Below are 21,877 nucleotides of genomic sequence, written 5' to 3'. Positions count from 1 at the left end.
CAATTACAGCTTTTGGTGTGGAACTAAAATGGAGTGATGGAGATATGGAACACCTAGGCAGTTAAGTTTCCTAAGAGTACTTACTGGTTTAAAGAGTGGACAGTAATAGTAACCGCAGCCCCAGCCTCATCTTGATGTGAACCCAGTGAACTGCAGAAGTTCTTCTCCTCCTGCAGTCCACCATCCTTTTGGGGGATGAAGAGAAATGAAGGATGTTTGTATAACCAGTGGAGCTGCCCAGCTAAATCAGTGTCACGACAGGAGGGTGTCTCTCCAGCACCAAAGAGTGGACAGAACTACAGCATCTAAAGTTTTGTTGTGGAAGGATCATGGGGTATGCAGTGTGGTATGATGGAGTGGTATGGATGTGGACAAAATGCAGAGAGATAGACAGAGGCAGAGAGTACAGTATTGTACAGTATATGAAAGTGAGTTGTGTGGTAATACAGTGTTTGATGAGTTAGACTCCATTTTTATTGAAGAAAAGAGTTGAACAGTTGAGTACAAGTGGGAAAGCAGGAATGGGAAGGAATTGACTGATTGGCGGTACTTATTATATGTTAACAAAAAGGGGAGTAGTGTTGCACTTTGAAATGTGTATGGTTATTTTTACTGAGGTTATTCTCATCATTCTCATCTTAAATATCAGGACCAACTTGCCCAGCCCTGGGCTCCTGTGCTCCTCATGGGGCAACATAGGGTTGGATAATGGATGAAAATATTATCATCATCATCATCATCATCATCATCATCATCATCATCATCTGGACCTCCTTTCCCACCCTAGGGCGGGGTGAGTAGCAGCAATATCTAGACAGCCTAAGTTTGCCCAGTCCAAGGGGCCACACTTCCATTCACTCATAATTTAACCCCCCAGTATCCTGGCTCTAGGCTTTATGTGGTACACCAAAAACATTCACTACATTCTGTAACTTCACATAAATGTATCTGATAGAGTCAGTCCTGATGCTGTCATGTTAAAAAGGGGTGCCAAATCTGTGATCATGCACTTCTTCTCACAACATTCTTCCAACCAGCTCGATCTCTTGGCAGTCCCCTAGCCTCACTGACTTCCATACCTTTCTTCCTCACATACTCATCCACTATATCCCTCAACCTCCTCCTTGGCCTACCTCGCCTCCTCCGTCCTACAAATTTGCTCAGATATACCGTTTTCACCACTCTGTTGTTATCCATTCTCCCCACATGACCATACCATCTCAGCACACTCTCTTCGATTCGGGTGTCCACAGACTTCCTCACGCCACATCTTTCACGAATCACGTTACTGTATTTTGTATCCTATCCACTCTCTGTACCCCACATATATTCCTCAGCAGTCCCATCTCCACTGCTCTTACTCTTGACATTCATTATCATGCCACACCATAGTCTTACATCCTTATATTAAAGTTGGCACTAACACTCCTTCATGTAAGCCTCATGCAGCTGCAGCTTTCAAGCCTCTGTTTCTTATCAAGGCCTTCATAGCTCCAGCTACTTTCCTTCCTTGTGTCACTCTACTTTCCACTTATTTAGCACCTTTTGCTTTCTTTTCTATCACTGTACCCAGGTGCTTGAACTCTTACCAATTCCATGCTCACTCCATTCACTGCAACATCACATTGGGAGTTACCTTCTCTCTCAGTAACCATCATCTTACTCCCCTCTACATTTACTGTCAAGGCATGATGCTCACATACATCAGCAAAACTCTACACTAATCTAGCAAGTTCTTGTCTGGTATTTGCAAATAGCACTGCATCATCAGCAAACAACAAATTTGAGATATTCCATCCATCACCATTCATTACCAGTGCCATCCCTTTCTCCATTACTCGTGTTTTTACTTCTGTCATCATCCCACCCATATATATATTGAACAATGATGGGGACATCACACAACCTTATCACAACACCACACTGATCGTGAACCATTCACTTAGATGCCCATTTACCCTTGCACATGCTTCACTACCATCGTAAAAACTCTTGATGGCACCTAGCATCTTACCATCTACACCATACATGCACAAAACCTTCTACAATCCTTCTCTTGCTACTTTGTTGTATGCTTTTTCCAGATCCATAAATGCCAAAAAACATCTTATAGTCTTTCTCACACATCTTCTCCACTATCTGTCTTACTGCAGATATTAGATCCACACATCCTCTGCCACTCTTAGCCTCCCTGTTCGTCAGTAGGACTTCTGATCTTTCTCTTACTTTCTCTGTAATAATTCCTCCATATACCTTCCCTACCACACTCAGTAGACTTATGCCACGATAATTCTTGCACTCACTTCACTCACCTTTACTTTTGTAGAGGGATACAGTCATAGCCTCTTTCCACTCTACTGGCACATCCATGCCTTTTTACATATCTCCAACAAGCACTTCATTTCGCTCTCTCCACAACACTTAATCATCTCTGCATACACCTCATCAACCCCAGCTGCTTTCCCATTTTTCAGTTGCTTCAATGCTAATACATAAATTTGAATTTGTAGTATATGCACTACACTGGCAAAGAAAACTTTGCTGTGTTTTCAAGAATACAAGAATATTTTGTGAGAACTATATAATATAGTCAGACACTTCTTAATTCTCTAAGTTTCTGATTTCAGATTGTCAGATTTTACTGTATGAAATTTACTAAGACATCCTTATTTTTCTTAACAGAGACAACTCCATACACAGATGAAGAAGGAGAATTTTCACCAGAAAAAGACATGCCTTTGTTGGCAGGGAGGTTTAAGTACACTCAAGTTTTGGCCCGAGGTCAGTCAGCCATCATTATAAAAGTGCTGGTGAGTGGGACCGACAGCTCATTCTATTTTAAACTGCCCTGTAATATAGATAGTAGTTCAGTAACTACAGTATATGTTTACATTTATATTTCTACATATTCCTAAAAAACAAAGTATGCCACTCACCCACATCTATTTTCTGTTATTTGATCTCACACCTATTTTACATGTTGTGGATACCACTCTGACACTATTCTACTCATAAATCTCTGTACTGTTTATCATCATCAGTCCTCCCTTAACTTCTGGTATGGTATGTTGCGATTCTTTTTCATGATTGTAGTGAAATTTGGTGATACAGAATTTAACTACTACTTGTTATCTACTCCTGTGTGGCATCTTCTTTCTGTGTCACTGTTGCATTCACCTGTGCAGTGATTACTCTTCATGTAAACCATTGTTCATTTTTGTGTTTCATGTTATATATAATTTCTCTATACCAGTATTACATATACTGTATATATTTTGTTAACAGATTTTATTCAGTATAGAGAGCAACTTAACCTTTGTTTCAGTGAGATAATATGGTAGCATTTTTTATTGGTAAATATTTACCTGGCTTCTGTTGAAGGAACTACTTATTGAAGTTTGTAATGGAAGGTGAAATATGCTGGAATTATTTTTATTTGTCCTCCTCCACATTCATTATGCAAGAAGCTATCTGGTCCTCACCAATACCAAATGAAAATTACAATGCAGAATTAATCTCTGAGCCAAGGTAATGGAAGGTGAAATATGCTGGAATTATTTTTACGGTATTTGTCTTCCTCCATGTTCATTGTGCAAGATGCTAAGTGATCCGCACCAATACCAAATCAAAATTACAATGCAGAACCAGTCTCTGAGCCAACGAGTTGCAGAATATCCACCCACATAATGTCGTCAAAACCATCTCCCGGGATGCACCTTACCACCTCTGCCACCTCTCTCGGAGCGACTATGATCATTACAGGTGGAACCGTAGGGTAGATGTGGGGTAACATCATTCTCCATTCATGCTGAATAATTTCTGGTATTACTCTCTGCACCACCACAGCATTTACCCCACAGTCATTGATGTTATTGATTGTCCAGAAGTCTTTAATGACATTAGCATTTTTCTTCATCATGGTTCAAGTAATCTGTCGGCAAACTACACAAGAGTCTAATACGTGCATAGGTCAAGTTTGGGATACAGTGCATGTCAGCGTGGGTGAAGTGGCAGGGAAAGTGTGCCCAGAGTGGCGTATGCACATGTATCCCATGACTGCCACGTCACCATGTGGGTGGGTATTTTGTATGTTGAAGGCAGTGCTGCAGGGTATGTTGTCACAATCTTCCCTTGTATACCTCATAATGACCAGTGTAAAAGGCAGAAGGGTAAAGATTGGGGGTGCCGTGTAGATGGTGGTTAGTGTAATTTAACGCCCACATAAAACACGGGTCCACTGTAGTTTCCTGTTTTCTGGGTTGTTTACATTAATTTTTCTTCCAAGATTGTAAACCCCCTTTTTTTTTTTTTAGTCTCCTCATATGCTTCTTACTATTAGTGTATTTTTCTCATTCATTTGAAAACCAGTTTTGCATCACCTGTAATCACTTCTTCCTCTTTTCCTCCATTACCATTTCAGCCTCTTCATCCCACCAAGCTGTATCTTTTTCATAATAGCTAGCCTCATAACACTGCACACAACTTTAGTATTCTCAAGGAAACACACCCTATATGCACTCCACAAGTAGTTCAGATCCAGTATTATTTTAATTAATTATTATTATATGTGGTAGGTGGGGACGCTCCCCATCCACTCACTCGATGTAGTGCTGCTTTGGGTGTCTGCCCTTTCCTCTCTTCCATCCCTCCTCATCTGTCTTTCTTTCCTTCATTCTTTCCTCCTCCTTCTGCCTACAGGTAACTTTACACTCCCTCTTCTGTCTTTCTGGCCTTCATTCTTTCCTCTTCCTTCTGCCCACAGGTGACTCTACACTTGAGTGGCAAGCCAAATGATTTCCTGTACACCAGGAAACCATTTACTACACTGGGTGGTAACCATATGACCAAACTGTGGTGCCTGGTGGTTTAGTGGGTAATTAAGGTGCTCCAATTGGATTGAACCTATGCAGGTTTATATCCAAGGGGTGGTTGGGGTTTATTGCTCACGTAGTGCCACTCAGGGATGAGTGAGGCTGGTCACTCTCATCTTAAATGTTAGAACCAAATTGCCTAGCCCTGGGCTTCTACGCTCCTCATGGGGCGCCATAGGATCGGATGATGATGATGATGATGATTATTATTATTCATGTTATCTTGTATATAAAGCATATGACAAAGTGGACAGAGGAGGATTGTGGAAAGTTTTGCGCATGTACGGTGTGGAGGGTAAGCTGTTGGGTGGTGTCAAGAGTTTTTATGATGGTAGTGAAGCATGTGTCGGGGTTAATGGGCATCTAAGTGAATGGGTTCACAATCAGTGTGGGCGTGCAACAAGGTTGTGTGATGTCCCCATGGTTGTTCAATGTATATATGGATGGGATGATGAGAGAAGTGAAAACACGAGTAATGGAGAGAGGGATGGTAATGAATGGTGATGGACATAATATCTCAAATTTGTTGTATGCTGATGATGCAGTACTGCTTGCAAGTATCGGACAAGAACTTGGTAGGCTAGTGCAGAGTTTTGCTGATGTCTGTAAGCGTCGTTCTTTGAGAGTAAATGTAGAAAAGAGTAAAGTGATGGTTATTGAGAGAGAAGGTGACTCCCAGTGCAATGTAACAGTGAATGGAGAGAGACTGGAATTGGTGAGAGAGTTCAAATACTTGGGTACAGTGATAGAAAAGAGAGGAAAATGTGCAAAAGAAGTTGAAAGTACAGTAGAGTGACACAAGGAAGAAAAGTAGCTGGTGCAATGAAGGCCTTGATAAGAAACAGAGGCTTGAGTGTTGCAGCTGCACGAGGCTTACATGAAGGAGTGTTAGTGTCAACTTTAACATATGGATGTGAGACTATGGTGTGGCATGAAAATGAAAAGTCAAGAGTAAGAGCAGTGGAGATGGGACTGCTGAGGAATGTATGTGGAGTACAGAGGGTGGATAGGATACGAAATAATGTGATTCGTGAAAGATGCAGAGTGAGGAAGTCGGTGGACGCCAGAATTGAAGAGAGTGTACTGAGCTGGTATGATCATGTGGAGAGAATGGATAACAACAGAGTGGTGAAGAAGGTATATCTGAGCGAATTCGAAGGAGGGAGCAGGTGAGGTAGGCCAAGGAGAAAGTGGAGAGATATGGTGGATGAATGTGTGAGGAAGAGAGGTTTGTAAGTCGGTGAGGCTAGGGAACTGACAGGAGATTGAGCTGGCTGGATGAATTTTGTGAGGAGATGTGCATGATCAGGGATTTTTGGCACTCCTTTTTAACGTGGAAGCATCTGGATTGACTCTGTCGGATACGATATGTGAAGCTACAGAACGTGGTGAATGTTTTTGGCGTATCCGATAGAGCCAGGATTCCAGGGGCTTGAATGATGAGTGAATGGAAGCGTGGCCCATTGGATTGGGCAGTTTGGGGCTGTCTGGACTTTGCTACTTCTCACCCTGCCCTTGGGTGGGAAAGGAGGTCCGGATGATGATGATGATGATGATGATGATGATGATTATTATCCACTCACTCGATATAGTGCGCTCTTGGGTGTCTGCCCTTTCCTCTCCTCCATCCTTCTTTCATTCCATCCTCTTCTGTCTTTCTTTCCTTCATTCTTTCCTTGTCCTTCAGCCTACGGGTGACTTTACACTCCCTCTTCTGTCTTTCTTTCCTTTGTCCTTTCCTTTTCCTTCTGCCTGTGTGTGACCCTACACTGAGTGACAAGCCAAATGGTTTCTTGTACACCAGGAAACCATTTACTATGCTGAGTGATAACCATATAACCAAATTTTGGCGCCTGGTGGTTTAGTGGGTAATTACAGCGCTCCAATGAGATTGAGCTGGTGAAGGTTTATATCCAAGGGGTGGTTGGGGTTTATTGCTCACGTAATGCAACTCAGGGATGAGTGAGGCTGGTCACTCTCATCTTATATATCAGGACCAACATGCCTAGCCCTGGGCTCCTACGCTTCTCATGGGGCAATGTAGGATTGGATGATGAATGAATGAATGAATTTTCTGGCACACTTTCTTGGGCATGCTGGTGAAAATTCTCCCATTTTTTTATTTTTTTATTTTTTAGTTTTCTTTCTTTGTTTCTGGATCCTACCTCACTCATCCTAAGGTAAGAATAAGGATGATGATGATGATGATGAATGTGATTTCCTAAACCTTTAATATATTTTTCAGGACACCTTTCACAAGGACCGACCACTAGCAATTAAAGTATTGCATCGTGTCTACAAACCAATTGGTTCTCAAGAAGCAGATATATTGCTGGAGCTGCACCGTGCTGATCCATGGCTTCATGTTCCCTTTGCCAGACTTTTGGTAAGATAGTGTGACTTACATAAACTATGGAAATGTGATGCACCATAGGCTGCATTAGAAAAAAATACATATAGAAGTACTGTTGAAGAGAATTTGCATAGATGCCATTGTCATAGAGAAAAAATGAATAGAAATATAGTGGTGAAAATGGGGTTGGTTGTGTGAGTAAATTTGAAGGTGGAAGGAGGCATGGAAGGCCAGGAAAATGATGATATGGTAGACAAATGTGTGACAAACTGAAGTAAGGAAGCTCAGGAAGCAAAAGAATTAACAAAACATGATATTGGGTGGATGAAATTTTGGAAATTTATGGAGGTTTTTCTTTATGTATGATGTGGAAAGTAAGCTGTTGAGTGCTGTTATGACGGTAGAGATCGGACTGAAGCCAGCCAAAGTTTAAATTTTGGGGTGGATCTGGATCTGGAGTATCCTGCACAGTATCTACAAAAGTTCTCAATGAGTTTCAATGAAATTTTGTGGAAGGGTGGGCCATGGGCCAAGAAAGAATTGATTAAGTTTTGGGACGGATCTGGACCCTATCTCCACGGATCCGGATTTGGATACTTTGGAATGGCAATGGCATTGGTGGAGGTACCGGTATGTGCACTCTGAGTGCTCTCTAGTTGAAATGTTGTATTGCCCTGCACATGAAGTGAGTACAATATGTGGGTGTTTCTTGTTATTGTAGGAATGTCAAAGTGGGATGTTGTTGACGTGGGCTTGGTAATGTTTGTGTGATGATTGTTTTGTGTGCCTTTCATGTCAGGATATTCCCAAACAGGGAAGACTTTAGTTCAAGGTGTGAGTTGTGGGAGTGGTTTTGGTTTAGCCATTGATGATGTGTAATGTTGTTCTGTATGACCTGCAATGTGTTGTAATGAATGTTAGCTAGGATAAGGGCGTATGCCAGTGAGGCATAGGATATCATTGATCTAATATATTGTTTGTAGCGTAGGGAGTGTTTCTTTTAGTAGCCCCAAATCTGTCTCTGTAAGTGCTGTGAATCCATTGAATCTGGGACTGCACTGCCTCGTAATGTCTTATATGTGATCCTTTATGATGAGTCTAGTGTCATGTCACAAAGAATTGTAGTGGAAAGGGTATGTGGCACAGGCACTTTACTGTATTAACTGTAATGTTAGGGAAGTACCTGTGGTCATGATTGCTGCTGGTAGTGAATGTGATGATGGATTTGGTTGGAGGAGTTGTCAGCCTATTGTCCTCGAGCTATATCAGGCAAGTATAAGTTGAGAAGTGTAAGTGAAAGAATGGAGCTTTGTGTAACTTCATTAGGGAAGTTTAAAGTTTGTGATGGCTTGTCCATGAGTGTATATGCTTGTTTATCCTGTAAGTGTTGGCAAGTAAGTATTTGGTCTTTTTCTCAATGTGTGTCAGTGTGTGTGTGTGGTAAATTTTGATGATTAGTTTGCATATAGGTTTGGTATCAAAGGCTTTACTAGTGTCTGTTGTTGTTAAGGAGTGCACATTGTACAGACATTGTGGAGTGGATGCTGTCAAATTTATGTTGTGTGAGGTTGTTTAGTTAGATGTTTGTGAAGTGTAGCACTCTAAATCTGTGTAGTTAGTGGGCTAGGGAGACACGAGGCGTGACTGTTGAGAATTAGACTTTCAGTTATCTTAAATAGCATGCTGAATGGTGTTATGTACAAAGGAGAGTGTATTGGGTCCATGCATGGTTTAACCCCTTCAGCCCCATGATGTAATGTTCCGTTTGTTTTTGCTACCTTCAGACGATTTTATTAACCTCCGGAGTGACATTCTGAAGTGAGGGGGTTAAATATAGCCTTGATTAACCCCTTCCCTGTGAGACATCTTGTCAAAACTGAACAAAATTGTCTGGAGATAATGACGGTAAATAGTATAATACGTCATAGTATGAACAAGTTAAATAAAGAGATGATTGTTCCAAGTTTTCAGAATGCCTTTTGGTCCTGAGTGGTTCAGTTTCAGGTGTAGGTTGCTGATGCTGTCTGACCCTATACTTTAAAATTCTTTGGCTTCTGTTTGTTGGGTATCTGTTCTGGAGTGAAAGGCAGGGGAGGAGAGCCTACTTGAGGTGGTGCTGTGCATCCCAGGTGAGAAGTTCAGTAATGACCTGGGAGTTGAATCTCCCCATTATTTCCTGCATACTGTGGGGAAGACTTTGGTCAACTTGGCAGGGTCCCATCTCCTGTTTGGGGCAGCCACTCCCTGTCTCGTTTCTTTACCTAGTCCAGGAAATTTGTATGCAGTACTTTGTTCCTGTGGTGGTAGGTGGCAGCGACCATCATTCGCTTACTTCATGTAGTGTTGCCTACTCCTTCCTTCACCATACCATTCCATTTCTTTGTCCGCCCTTCTATCATCCTACTTCTACTACCTTTACCTCTTTGTCACTTTTTATTAATACAGTATTTTTTCCACACAAGGTGGCTCTACACTGAGTGACAAGCCTAATGATTTCCTTCCTGCAACCCAGGAACCCATTTACAGTTCTGGATGGTAACCATATATCCAAAAAATGGGATGAAGTGAAGCCTGCTGCAGTGCTCCAGTTAACTGGGTAGAGATGCAAATGTGCCTTCCATGCTGGAACCAAACCTCTACACTTTTTTTTTCCTGTCAGGCACAAAGGGAATATTGGCTTACTGTGTGGGATGGCCCTGCAGGGACAGTTGCTTATCTGAAGTTGATGGGTCTGCTCATCCAGACAGAATGGGCTTGGTCAGTAACAACAACTTCATTCCTTGGTCTTAATCTGTTTACTCATTCTTCATGCTCCATCTCATGGAGGAAGAGGAATTTTATTTTGATAATTGTGAGGGTGTGTTTTCTTGTTGATTTAAGTGCATTTCTCTTGCAGAATCAGTTCCTGTATGGTCCACATTATTGCCTGGTGTTTGAATACCTGAGTCCCACTCCGCTGTACACTCATTATGACCACCGTGACATTCGTGAGGCCACTGCCCTTCCTCACATCAGGGATCTCACTGTCAAGCTCCTCACAGTCTTGGGATTCCTTTATAAGCAGAATGTTATTCATGCTGATCTGAAGCCAGAAAACATTCTTCTGAGAAGTGGTATGCATTGTACTTTTGTAATGTTTAACACATTAGCTTTTAGTGACTTTAGCTATGGCTTTGCATAGTACACTGTTGATAGGTATGAGAGTGCCCAATGTTTTCCTTTTTCGGGTTTTAACATTTTCCAGCCAACTTCCACCACCTTACTTTGTGTCTGTTATCCATGATGCTAAGGTCCAGAAGTGTTGATTGCCTTTGTAAAGTGATATTGTACATACAATAGTTACATATCACACTACTCAACACACACTCCTCTCTCTCTCTCTCTCTCTGCCCTCACATATTTTATGGTGTAAGTGGTACAGTTATATAATAGCCCTCTTTATATCATCCAGTTATTTTTTCCCCTTTTCTTCAGGGATAGGAGCCCATGTCTAGACTACTCAGTTGAGACATTTAAGGTGGTTATCAGTCACTTGCCATCAGCCTTTTTTTATGTGAGCACTTAACCTCAAGCTTTCCGTGGACCTATAATTACAAGGGCCACATCTGACTCAAGCGCTTTAACCCACAAGACCATCAGTCATCTATTTGTTGGTTACAGTGTTTGGTTCATTGGTAAGTAAAGTTGCTGATTATTGACTTACTTGATATAGTACTGCCATTATGTGACTCTGCACTGAGTGACAAGCCAAATGGTTTTCTTGTAACCCAGACAACCATTTACAACCCAGGATGGTAATGGTAACCATATAATCAAACAGTGGGGTGATGTGGAGCCTACTATGATTCCCCTGATAACTGGGTGGAGAGACAAATGTGGCACCACCTAGGAACCAGATCTCCTCACTTTTCCTTCTTCTTTGCTGTGGTGAGGCATTGTTTGTCGCAACAGAATATTGGTTCATGACACGGGACAGCCCTGCAGGAGCGATTACTTGCCTGCAGTTGATGAGTCTGCTCAGCCAGAGACACTGGGGTTACTCTACTGCTACTAGTGTACAGTTACCACTCAAACTAGAAAGTGGTTTCATGCATTTCAGAAAGCAAAGTGGCCACTTACAAGTTCTGATCTAGAGGGAGGTTGAAAATATTGACACTGATAATCTTTGTGGTATCAGCATATATCGCACATAAAATAGATGAATATCATATGAAAATATCCATCTGTCTGTCTGTTGCCAGATGTCATGATCCCATAAAGGGTGGCTGTTTGTCTTTGAGTTTGTTGTTTTACGGGGAGGGGCAGTAAGCCAACCCACTTGTTAACGTGTAGGGATCATGTATGGGTTGATCCATGTGGTTACCACCCAGTGTTGTAAATAGTTTCCTGGCTTACAGGAAACCATTTGGCTTGTCATTCAGTTTAAAGCCACCTGAAAAGGGAAGATGATTAATAAAATGTGACAGGAAAGATGGGAGAAATAGGAAGAGAGGTGGGCAAACACAGAAAAAGAATGACAGAAGTGAAGGAAAGAACTACATTGAGTGAATAGCTGTAATATAATATCAGGCACTTGCTGAACAATGTTATGCTGTAGTTTAACCATAAATAAGGAATATAATTAGCACTCTCTCAAACACTGAAAAAATGGATAGTCCTCAATATTTTACTTTCCCTGTTTTTGGGAAAAAGGAAGCAAAACATTGTTCAGCAAGTATTATGTCAGAGCTGTTTTAACACAATATTTTTGTGTTTTATATGCAGTTTGTGCTAATACACAGAAAATTATCAGTGTTGGTATTTTCAACTTTCATGTAGCCCAAAACTTGTAAGTGGCCAGTTGACTTGTTACCCGATAAAGTCACGTTAACCCGCGCCGTCCCGGCGACGTGAATTAACGCGGCAACATTGCAAGGTCCCTAATTTGCACAATTTTCAATTTTTGCGAGTGATTTCACGCGTGATTTTTGGCACGTATACACGGGACACCTTCCTCTATTCCTCTACAAGATGCCAATCAGCAACAATGCCTTACACCGCATAATCTCCCCCCCCCCCTGCACGCCATTGTCTCGGCAATTCACCTGTTACCAGTGACCTGGCCAATAAAGACATTCAGGGCCAGAGTGATTCCCCAGTCGATGACAATGTGGAGGACAAAGTTTACACAGCATTAGAGGAAGAAACAGTCAGAAATGATGATCAGGTAATGTGGGAAAAAAAAGGTCATGAATGGTGATGAGTTAGTGAGTGAAACAATGCTTATAATGCCTATATTACTGTTTGAAAACCAATATACTCTTGTACTACATATAAATTCATACCAAGTAAATAAATAAATACTGTTTATGAGTGGATAAAATAGTTACCCTCCCATAGAACTCGTTTTCTTTGGTGCCAGCCTGTTAGAAAACCCAGTCAGGTAAGGAAGTACACGTACCAAAATCGCATATTTTAAACCTCAGGTGAGCGATTTCTCTATGAATTTTTGATGTTTCTCACCAAAAGCGGATGTTTGGGCAAAAAAAAAAAAAAAAAGTCCAAAAACGTTGGGATGGGACGGGTTAAGGAAGCACTACATCAATAAGTGTATTGTAAGGAACCAGATAGTGATAAGTTGTGGAAGGAGTCTTTTGTAACAGAATAGTTTGTAGGTAAAGTACTGTATATGGATCATAGTGAATGGGAGGGAAAGACAGGCACCTAGATGCCTGGTAAGTAATGAACTGGGTGGTTTCAGGAATAGTAGAGGATGTATAGATGAAGTTTTGCCTTGGGACTGTAAAGCCTTTTATAGATTAGAAAAGGAATATGACAAAGGTAACAAGAACACAGGGAGAGATTATGGAAGACATTGTCTGTGAATGGTGTGGATGGGAAGCTTATGAGGATTTTGTATGGTGGTAGCAAAGTTTATGAAGGTGCTGGAGAAAGACACATCATGCATCATATTACATCCATTGTTTTCCACCAAACCTTTAGATGGACATCTGGTGGTCTAATGAGTTAAGTTGCTCCAGTTAGATTCGTCCCATGAGGTTTTAAATCTAAGGATGTTTGAGATTTATTGCTCACTTAATGCTACAGGCAGGCAGCTGGTCACTTTTGCCTTAAATGTATGGACTACATACTGTAACCACACCCCAAGCCCCTGCTCTCCTAGGAGGGCAGTAAAGGATTAGATTATGAATGGATGGATAGTATTTTAAGCACATGCTTGTGTGTATATCATTAACCTTTATTGCAGAGGAGGATTTAGCGTCACTGATGGTGGTGGACTTTGGCAATGCTCTCAGGAATACAGATGAGGAACTGTCCCTTTACTACTCTGATTTTGAGCTGCAAACCCTTTTGTACAGAGCACCAGAAGTTATCTTTGGAATGAAGTTCAGCCTGGAGGTTAGTTAGAATATTGTCAAAAATTTTTCCCCCACAATTTAGCATTTCATATACAGTAAGTCCATGTTCTATGTCCCCACCCCTGCTTTCTGCACTTTTATTTTTATTTATTTATTTTTTACATTAAAATTACAGAAAATCACCTCTTAAACATCTTTTGTTGTTCATGCAACTGATTCCATGGATTTTCCAGTTTGCATTACCGTACTGTTGTATGAAAAAGGAATGCATCCCAAACATATAACAGGGACTTAGTGTACTTTGTTTTATGAAGTGCACCCTCTGATGATTGTTTCAGTACTATTATAAAAACATATTGCAATATTCAGCAGTGCCACACCCTGCCTGTTCACCTTGTCACACACTTTTTCCACTTCTGTATATGCCGTAAGTATCTTGCACCCCATTTTGCATTCTTTCTTTACCACCATATATGCTGCACCGTTAACCCCTCAAGACCGATGCCGCACGATCGTGCATTTGTGTAATTTGACATGCCAGCCTATCCTGCACGATTGATAAAGACACACAAAAAACTGGGGGAGGGTAACTCCTCCCCGTTGGTGATGTATATAGGATCAGACCAATGAGAGCTAGAGTGTCTGGGGTGGTATGTCGTGATTGGCCCCCTAAGGTATGGGAAAACCACCGTCACATTACCTCCCTCAGCCCCATTGTGTCATCTCTACATTGTCCCCTCCCAACCAGCCATACCCCAACATACCCTCTACAGCGGTGTGTGTGCATAGCAACCCTTCTCCCCTCTCTCTCCTCCCCTATCCCTTCTCCCCTATCCCTCCATCCTCCTCCCTTCTCGAGCCACACACATTCCACCTTCACTTTTCGCCTGGCTTGTTTTGTTGCTATAGGCGTATGCCACACAGACATTTCATGCCTAGGGAACACTTCACACTGACATTACCTATGTATATATAATTATTTACCGTAAATAATGCATTTTCTGTACATCTTCTGTTTTCGCCCATGAGGGATTGGTAGCTTTTTTGCATCTTTGATAGGTGATTGTGCGATAGCTAGTAGGTCAGTCTGGCTGAAACATACATTTTCAGGTGTGTAAATTCAGTCTCTTGAAATGGAGAAAAATTTTTACCCTGGTGAAAGTCGAAAAATTAACCCTCTTTTGTGGCTGGAGGGACAGACCTGCTGAGCAAATTACGTACTTTAGGGGTTAATACCTGTACATCGGTTCAGTCTGTCATTATATCATACTCTGGAAACTACTGTGTTAATCATCATCATCATCATCATTGTTTTCCCTGCCTCATGATGAGCTGAGGTCGGGGTAGGATGTAGAATAAAGAAAAAAGAAGGTATGAAAGTGTGATAACTGTCAGTATGCCCAGTTAAGTGGACCACACAGTCATTCACAAGTCATTCAAAGTTGTGGCTATACCTTGCAAGCCTAATAATCAACATTACCATTGCACATAGTGTATGAATGGCAACCCTAACACCCATTGTTTAAAATTTTCACATATTATAAGTAAAAGAACTTATGGAAATAATTGTGTCCCAGCCTTAAGACCAAAGTCCCCGCTTTGATGCTTCAGCCCACAATATCACTTCCTACAACCAGACCCCAGTTATTGAAATGCTACCAAACACCAATATCAAATGCTACAGTGCCCATTTTATGCTTACAGTCATATAAATGGAAATAGTTCCTCCCTCTCTCCCTCCCTCCTGAAATGCCACAACACTTGCATCATACATCCTGTCACTGGGCAGCTCACATCACAACATTAACCCGCGCCGTCCCGGCGACGTGAATTAACGTGGCAACATTGCAAGGTCCCTAATTTGCACAATTTTCAATTTTCGCGAGTGATTTCGCGAGTTATTTTTGGCACGTATACACGGGACACCTTCCTCTATTCCTGTACAAGATGCCAAGCAGGAACAATGCCTTACACCGCATAACCTCCCCCCCCCCCTGCATGCCATTGTCTCGCCAATTCACCTGTTACCAGTGACCTGGCCAATAAAGACATTCAGGGCCAGAGTGATTCCCCAATCGATGACAATGTGGAGGACAAAGTTTACATAGCATTAGAGGAAGAAACAGTCAGAAATGATGATCAGGTAATGTGGGAAAAAAAAGGTCATGAATGGTGATGAGTTAGTGAGTGAAACAATGCTTATAATGCCTGTATTACTGTTTGAAAACCAATATACTCTTGTACTACATATAAATTCGTACCAAGTAAATAAATAAATACTGTTTATGAGTGGATAAAATAGTTACCCTCCCATAGAACTCATTTTCTTTGGTGCCAGCCTGTTAGAAAACCCAGTCAGGTAAGGAAGAACTCGTACCTAAATCCGGTATTTTAAACCTCAGGTGAGCGATTTCTCTATGAATTTTCGATGTTTCTCACCAAAAGCGGATGTTTGAGCCAAGAAAAAAAAAAAGGTCCAAAAACGTCGGGATGGGGCGGGTTAATAAAACGCCTGAAGATAACGTTGCAAAACGATAAACATTTCAGTCTGTGAAAAAGTGGCTGATGTGAGCTGCTCAGAAGTAATGAAAAACTTGGTGCATAATGCCTGCCGGAGAACTATAAACAGAGGCTAAACAGCTGATCAGTGGTAGGTGAAGTGGAGGGATGCCTTGTCATAACTAGAGGCTCTATATGTAAGCCTTGTTAACCTGAAATTGTTCACCATCAAATTAGAATAAATTTTGAATTGAAAAAGTAAATGAAAGCATAATATTTGTAATATTAGTTAAGTGATAGAGACATGTTTATCCTGTAAATTAGTTGCAATAGTTTCTTCCCCAGTCTTATCAAGACCAATCCAGGCTTTTTTTTTTTTTTTTTTTTTTCACACATATACGAACAGATACTAGGACAGTACAGTAATTGGTGGTTAGAACTGTTATACGGCCAGTTTTGAATGATAAACAACAAAAGTGGTGAGAATCTTCATAAAATAAGGCAGTGCCATGCTGCCTGGAGGTTGAATGCATGATATTTTTCCGTGCCAGAGCATTTCATATCGCAACTTGGTTGAATCTCTCTCTCTTCTTCTTTGGCTAGTTACAATTGTCGGTTGCGCTGTGTTGGGGGAGGGGTTGTGTTGTGCTCATCGACACTGACTTTGGTGGGTTTTACTGTTAGTATTCGCATTCTGCCATATGAATCCACATAATCACTTTCTCTAGGGATTTTTCAATCATAGGCCATGTTTAAATGTTTCGCATTATAAACATGGTGCATTGTATGTGACTGGACTGTATGCATGTTTTTGTCTGTTTCTTTATGAACTTGCTTCACTTATGCATGTTAGGTAGAATAAAATTGTCAGTTAAGTTAATGTTCATGCATTCATTCACCTCACCCCCTGTTAATCCATAGCCTCATCAGCCATTCAGTCACCTCAGTCCCCATTTAATCCTTAGCCTTTTGAGCTCTCATATCTTATATTTGCCAACACTCATTTACCGTATCCATCCACCTTCTTGATCTACCACACCTCTTGTATTCAAACTCACTCACATACAGTATACCCATGTTACCTCCTTATTAACATCCATTATCCATTCGACCATACAGTCATATCAGCAAACTTCCTTACTCCACATCTTCTGTAAATCACAATACTGTAGTTTCCTTTTGTGTTCAGTCTATGCACCTGCACCCCATACATGTTCCTTAACAGTCCCATTTCCACTCCTCTTACTCAAGACTTTCCATAATCACACCTACACATTTACTATTATGTGTTTTGACTGTAATAGATAGATGAGCTAGAGGCGTAGTTGGTGTTCAGTGTAGCTTGAAAAGTGTTGTGAACTTTGAGTGTGATGTATACAGTAAAGATTATGCAAATGCAAATGTGATGGATAATGTAGGCCAGTGTTTCTTAAAGTGTGGTCCGCGCATGGAACATTCCAAGGGGTCTGCTGGCTAATTTGAGTATCAGATAAAACATATGTAAAATTAATAATGTTATGACAATTATGTGAAGTAAAATTTGAACAGTTATGTTCAAGTTAAACCATTAATAAATAATTCAGTAACAATTTTAGTATATTATAGCCTACAAACACCTTTAAACTCAAGATGTAGGGTAGGAGGGAAATCTGCTCATAAATAAGGGTCCGCCACATGATTAATTTTAATAAAAGGGGTCCGCTGCACGAGAAAATTTAATAACCACTGGTGTAGGCTTTGTTGGTGTTTCTGTGGCATGTATAAAGGAATTTTGCAATTCTGGTGATATGATCAAAGCTGAGGATGGAGCAGGAGCTAGTTCCATTGCTAGAATTGGTAGTTGCTGGAAGAAATTTATGTAACTGCCACCTCTCCTGTGAGTGAATGTGTTCTCACTGTGTGAAAAGTGTGATATTTTATGGTGGTGAAATTTGACCATAACTAAAGGATTTTGAATGTTAATAGGTTGGAACAAACTTATTCAGTATGTGAATGATGAGATTGATGAATGCATCCGTGAGGAACAGGCTGGATAAGGAAAAACTGAGGGAACAGTTTAGTTAAAGTGTATGGTTGATATGGTGCAAACAAAATGACTGAGGTAGTTTGGACATGCAAAGAGAAAGGAAGAGATTTATTGAGTGAGGAGGGTAATGAACATAAATGCTGAAGGCAGACCAAGTAATCTAAAAAGGCATGGAGAGAAATCGTACATTAAAAAAGGGGGGGGAGGGGGGATAAAGAGACTGACTATAGATGCTGCAAAAGTATTAAACAACCTGCAGTCATCATGTGACCAAGGCATTGACATGGTAGCATTGTTAAGGTCTTTGAAATATAACTAACATACATTCATATTATCCTCTTGCAACCTCAAGACTCAGATCTCTTTAATAGCAAGGCCTTCATAACACTGACCACCTCTCTTCCCAATGCCACTTCACCTTTATACTGAGTAAATCTTCATTGTGTTGCAGCAATGACATATATAAACTTCACAAATTCATGTTTGTCTCTAATTAGCACATTGCACTGAGTCACTTCTTATAACAGCCATTAGTTTACTTTTCTACATTTACCTTCAACCCTTGCTGCACTCATTCATAGAACTCTGAAGTGGAATACATTGCACTGAATCTGTCATTTATTTTGCTGTTGTTTGCTTTTTTGTTTATATACTTACCATCCATTCTTCCCGGCATATCTTATCAGCCTTTTCACTGGTTATTATGCTCTTTTTCAGTACCCGTGTACGAAACGCACACTCTACCACTGTACCACAGATATAGATATACATATATATATATATATATACAGTATATATATATATATATTTATATATATATATATATATATATATATATATATATATATACAGTATATATATATATATCTTTATATATATATATATATATATATATATATACAGGGTGTAACGCGACGTATGACAAAAACTTACACCAATGATCTATCATATAATTCTGAGTATATTTTGTTCTATAAACATATGCTCTCTGCGACCCCAGTTCAGTACCCAGCATTCGGCTGTTTTGTGTAAAAGCTCGTCTCTTGCATGTGCCATTGGGTGAGAGCTTCGCAGGGCGACGGGAGACAAGTATTATTAGCTTATACTGTACTATACATAAAAATCCCATATCCTATCAGTACACACGAGTTTTAAGAAGAAACTTTACGTAGTCTATTGATTCTTTAACATCAAGTCATGCATTCATGAAATTCTTTTGCACATATCGACTGTAATTAAGGATTAAATTCAAATTTTATGGCTTGCAAGGGAGTAGGGAGGGAGGGAGGAGAGGCTGGTGTGTTGTTGCCAGTTATGTAATATTTGGTTTGTAGGATGTTGCTACCAGCATTATCATAACACCCACAGCTCATTTAGTGAAAAAACATTACCTTACTGAGTGACTAGCATCACTTTAAGTCAGGAGTAATATTATTATTCATAACAATTTTTCTGCTGCAGGTAAACGTGGCACCTTTTTTTACATATGCTGACATGAGAACAGTGATACAGGATTGCCAATGTAACGACTATGATGCTAGACCTATTTTCTTGCTACTAATTGTGGCACTAACATCTGGCAACATGATATCTAGCTACATTCTGGATATTTTTGCCATTTTTAGGTGATATTCTAGAGATTTTATCGTATTTTCTAGCGATGTTTTGCAGTGTTTATTATCTTGCTACATTCTAGCAAGTTTTCAGGACTAAACTAACGAGACTGATGATAACGACTTGGCAACCCTGCGTCCACTGTCATTTGAACGGGAACATTTGCAGGGGAGGCACATAATTTAAATACTGTTCTCTGCGTTCTGTTGTTCACCGGGTTCAGCTTCACATGTTCATGAAACAGCATGCCACGTACGTACAGCAATGAAGAATATGCAGATATCGTGTTTTTTTTTACGGATTCTTCGATGATGTGCTGTAGAGAGGAACACAGGTGGAGATACCCAGTGGCGCCACGTTTACTTGCAGCAGAAAAATTGTGATTAATAAAATTCTTCCTGACTTAAAGTGAGACTAATCTCCTTTTAGAATAACGCTTTTTCACTGAACGAGCTGTGGGTGTTATGATAATGCTGGTAGCAACATTCTACAAACCAAATATTACATAACTGGCAACAACACACCAGCCTGTCCTCCCTCCCTCCCTACTCCCTTGCAAGCCATAAAATTTGAATTTAATCCTTAATTACAGTCCATATGTGCAAAAGAATTGCATGAATGCAAAGTTTCTTCTCAAAACTCGTGTGTACTGATAGGATATGGGATTTTTATGTACGGTACAGTATAAGCTAATAATACTCGTCTCCCGTCGCCCTGCGAAGCTCTCACCCAATGGCACATGCAAGAGACGAGCTTTTACACAAAACAGCCGAATGCTGGGTACTGAACTGGGGTCGCAGAGAGCATATGTTTATAGAACAAAATATACTCAGAATTATATGATAGATCATTGGTGTAAGTTTTTGTCATACGTCATGTTACACCTGTATATATATATATATATATATATATATATATATACAGTATATATATATATATATATATATATATATATATATATATATATATACAGTATATATATATATATATATATATATATATATATATATATATATATATATACAGTATATATATATATATATATATATATATATATATATATATATATATATATATATATATATATATATATATATATATATATATATATATATATATATATATATATATATATATATATATATATATATATATATATATATATATATATATATATATATATATATATATATATATATATATATAGTATATATATATATATATATATATATATATATATATATATATATATATATATATATATATATATATATATATATATATATATATATATATATATATATATATATATATATATATATATATATATATATATATATATATATATATATATATAGATAGATAGATAGATAGATATATACAGTACCCTCGCATCCAACACGGTAATATTGTCATGCACGGGTCCCGTGTTGGACCAAAAACGTGTTGGACAAACAACAGAACTTATGGGGAAAAATGAATTATGTCAGCAACTCTAGGAAAAGTCACCCTAAATACCTACCATATACCTATACATATATCGGTACTACTGTAATTATAATAAATGGTACTGTGCTATGAATGATAACTAACCTTTTAGGATAGTGTTGGTGGGCTTGCTGGGAATGGAAGGTGGTATCCAAGGCTGTAGGTAGTCCTACTGGGTCCCTGGAGGATGGCTGCTGGCATCACTAGGGGGTAATGGGTGCTGCTCCTCCTCAACCTCCCTCATGAATCCATCGAAATCACACTTAGAATCACTGTCTTCGTCCACAGCCATGGAAGGTCCTGCTTCTGCCTGTCCTAGCACTCTGTAAGCCTTCACTGCTGCCAGGATCTTGTCTTGGTTTTTTATTATGGTCCTCACGTTGGCTTCATTCATGTCGTAGGCCTTGGCAGTGTCCACTTTCCTCTCCCCTTTCTTCTTCTTCTCGATGCTTTCTAGCTTGGTGGCCTGAGGGAGGTGCTGCCGCTTCTTGGGGTTCTCAGAAGGCTTCCTAGGCATCGTGAGCAGGGTAAAATGCAGTAATTAGGGCAGAAAATGCAGCAAGAAAAAAGCACCTTCCAATGCGTATTATGCGACTGAGTGGCGCTGTGGCGGGAGAAATTTAAACAAAACATCACGTGAGAGCAGAGGCGTTTTTAATTGGGCAAC

At 39.9% G+C, this 21,877-nt stretch overlaps 1 protein-coding gene across 2 annotated transcripts in view; it reads left to right on the top strand.

The window, feature by feature from the left end:
• LOC145393006 (uncharacterized) overlaps positions 1-21,877 on the top strand; it is a 76,610-nt gene that overhangs the window by 15,021 nt on the left and 39,712 nt on the right. For both annotated transcript variants that reach the window (XM_080267323.1, XM_080267322.1), the window contains exons 3-6: positions 2,683-2,810; positions 7,117-7,257; positions 10,121-10,337; positions 13,472-13,623. In XM_080267323.1, the coding sequence (XP_080123449.1) occupies positions 2,683-2,810; positions 7,117-7,257; positions 10,121-10,337; positions 13,472-13,623 (638 nt within the window). The remainder of the gene's footprint in view (positions 1-2,682; positions 2,811-7,116; positions 7,258-10,120; positions 10,338-13,471; positions 13,624-21,877) is intronic.

This window comes from Coenobita brevimanus, chromosome 23 (genome assembly GCF_032717465.1).
Source record: "Coenobita brevimanus isolate Jiangsu-jjx chromosome 23, ASM3271746v2, whole genome shotgun sequence".
Taxonomy (NCBI): Eukaryota; Metazoa; Arthropoda; class Malacostraca; order Decapoda; family Coenobitidae; genus Coenobita; species Coenobita brevimanus.
This window is presented reverse-complemented; position numbering and strand designations above follow the sequence as displayed.